Source organism: Octopus bimaculoides, chromosome 3 (genome assembly GCF_001194135.2).
Source record: "Octopus bimaculoides isolate UCB-OBI-ISO-001 chromosome 3, ASM119413v2, whole genome shotgun sequence".
Lineage (NCBI taxonomy): Eukaryota > Metazoa > Mollusca > Cephalopoda > Octopoda > Octopodidae > Octopus > Octopus bimaculoides.
In genome coordinates, this window is record NC_068983.1 from 91,483,958 (window position 1) to 91,486,092 (window position 2,135).

General features: G+C 34.9%; 1 protein-coding gene across 1 annotated transcript; it reads right to left on the minus strand.

Annotated features, from left to right (window-relative positions):
- Window positions 1-520: 520 nt before the first annotated feature.
- LOC128247376 (alpha-1A adrenergic receptor-like) lies at window positions 521-1,537 on the minus strand. Its single transcript, XM_052966762.1, has one exon. It carries the CDS (start codon window positions 1,535-1,537, stop codon window positions 521-523), a length of 1,017 nt encoding a protein of 338 aa, XP_052822722.1.
- Between the last annotated feature and the right edge of the window lie 598 nt (window positions 1,538-2,135).

The window sequence follows — 2,135 nt, forward strand, 5'->3', positions numbered from 1 at the left end:
ACAAGTTTATATATTTTCTCTTTCAGACACACGCGCGTGTACGCGCACGTGTGTGTTATGTGAGAATTTGTTTATGTGTGTGTGTGTGTGTGTGTGTGTGTGTGTGTGTGTGTGTGTGTGTATGAAGATGCACACAAATTTTCTTTCATTTATTGATTTGTTTATGTATTTGCTTACTGAACGACATATGGGCAAACTATTTGAAAAATATGAATTACTCACGTGTCAATGTAATTATTTAAAAAAATTATTCGAGAATATTCCAGAGAAATGTAATGTTAGCCATCTACTCAAACTCACAGCTCTTCGATCTGTAACTAGTTTGATAAGTGCCAACGCACGAAGTTCTGTTGCTTCAGCTAAATATTAATGTGCGTGTGTGTGTGTGTGTGTGTGTATGATATGTATGTGTGTGTGTGTGTATATATATATATATATATATATATATATGCACGCACACACACACATACATCCGCACGCACATATATATATTTATGCCCCTGCATATACATACATATATCTAATAAATGTTTGTTTGAGTGATTGTGGAGGGTAAATTGGAATCCTCATGTACATCCGGGTAGACTGCGTTATCCTTACAACAACGGGAGCACATGCAACAGGAGAAAGTCTTTTTTAGCTGACGTAAGAACCCGTCCAAGTTTCCTGAGTATATGATGACATTCATGAAACTATTGCTGTTTGCCAACCAAGCCACTGTGAACTCAATTTCTTCGGGTACATCTGAAAACGCATAGAAGGCCTTCAAGTAGGCAATTAGTGTATAAGGTCCCCAGGCAGCAATGTAACATATTGTGCTTATTTTCAACATCCTAATAGCTTTCAAATCTCGGGAACATTTTACCTGTCCTCGGCGATTAATTTTCGCTTGTTGAATTGCTAAAAGGGCTTTTGAAACTTTGTACGAAGAAAAAAAGATTACGGCAGCACTTAAAATAGGGATATAGAGACCTGTAGCAATGCAAAAAATTATTGATTTCCACTTCATTCCACACATGACGATAGACTCTTGATATCCGTAATATTTTGAATCGAAAATTTGTGGGAAAAGAAAAGTTATCAAAGAAAAAAACCAAACTGCTATCAAAATGCCAATCGAATAGTACATCTTTTTAGCGTTTCGATATCGGACTGGGAAGTTAATAGCGATATATCTGTCTAAACTAACGATAGCTAAGCACCAAATCGATACAGTACACGTGATGCCATGCAAAATACATGATACTGTGCAATATGTAGTACTTAATAACCACCTGTCATAGGCGGAAGCTAAGACAGCAGGCAAACAAACAAATAAACCGTTTATAAAATCAGCAACGCTCAAATTAATGAGAAGAACCTTTCCTAAGGTCTGAAGTTCCCTGACTTTTCTTAGAATCCAAATGTTAATAATGTTGCTAAAAATGATGGCTATAGTGATGAGTACAAGCAATATTGTACGCAAAATAACTATAGTTTCTGAATGACGGATTAGTTTGTCTTCTGTCCGATTCTGTAGCGAAAAATTGGCATACATCCTCGTTTTCTTTCCAAATCAGAAATTAAGTAAATTTTGGTTAATTTAAAAAAAATATTTTTCGGTGAATGTGAGTGATAATAAATTAAAATCACAAAATTAAAATCACAGAATATTGCAATTCCAGTCTACTTCCAAAATAGAACACATGCGTCTTTCCTTCCTTTTCTTTTCTTTCTTTCCTTCTTGAAATGTTTTCGCATTTGTTTCTGCTTCGAACCATAGATATGTTAGCTTTTATTCTTTCTTTATCGAAAATATTCCGTCATTTTCTTCCTAGTAATAAATTTCTGGAAAAGAAATATAATGAAGAATAAGTTATCAAATTTATAAAATTCAATCAGAATTACTATTTTTTTTTCATTTTTACAAAACAATCAAAATTTAATTTCAGACATTCCTTGATGTTGTGGCGGACACCCCCAAGTGAGAAGTAGGCTATCCCCTCTGTGTTATGGCCTAGGTGCCAAATAAAGAATTACAGTGCGCGAGGTATTTTTGTTGTTTTTTAATCACTTTTGATTCCGGTTAGACGTGAGTCGCATTGTTATATATTTGCTGAAGGTCTCCCCGCGCGGGTGAACCTATGATTTGTTGA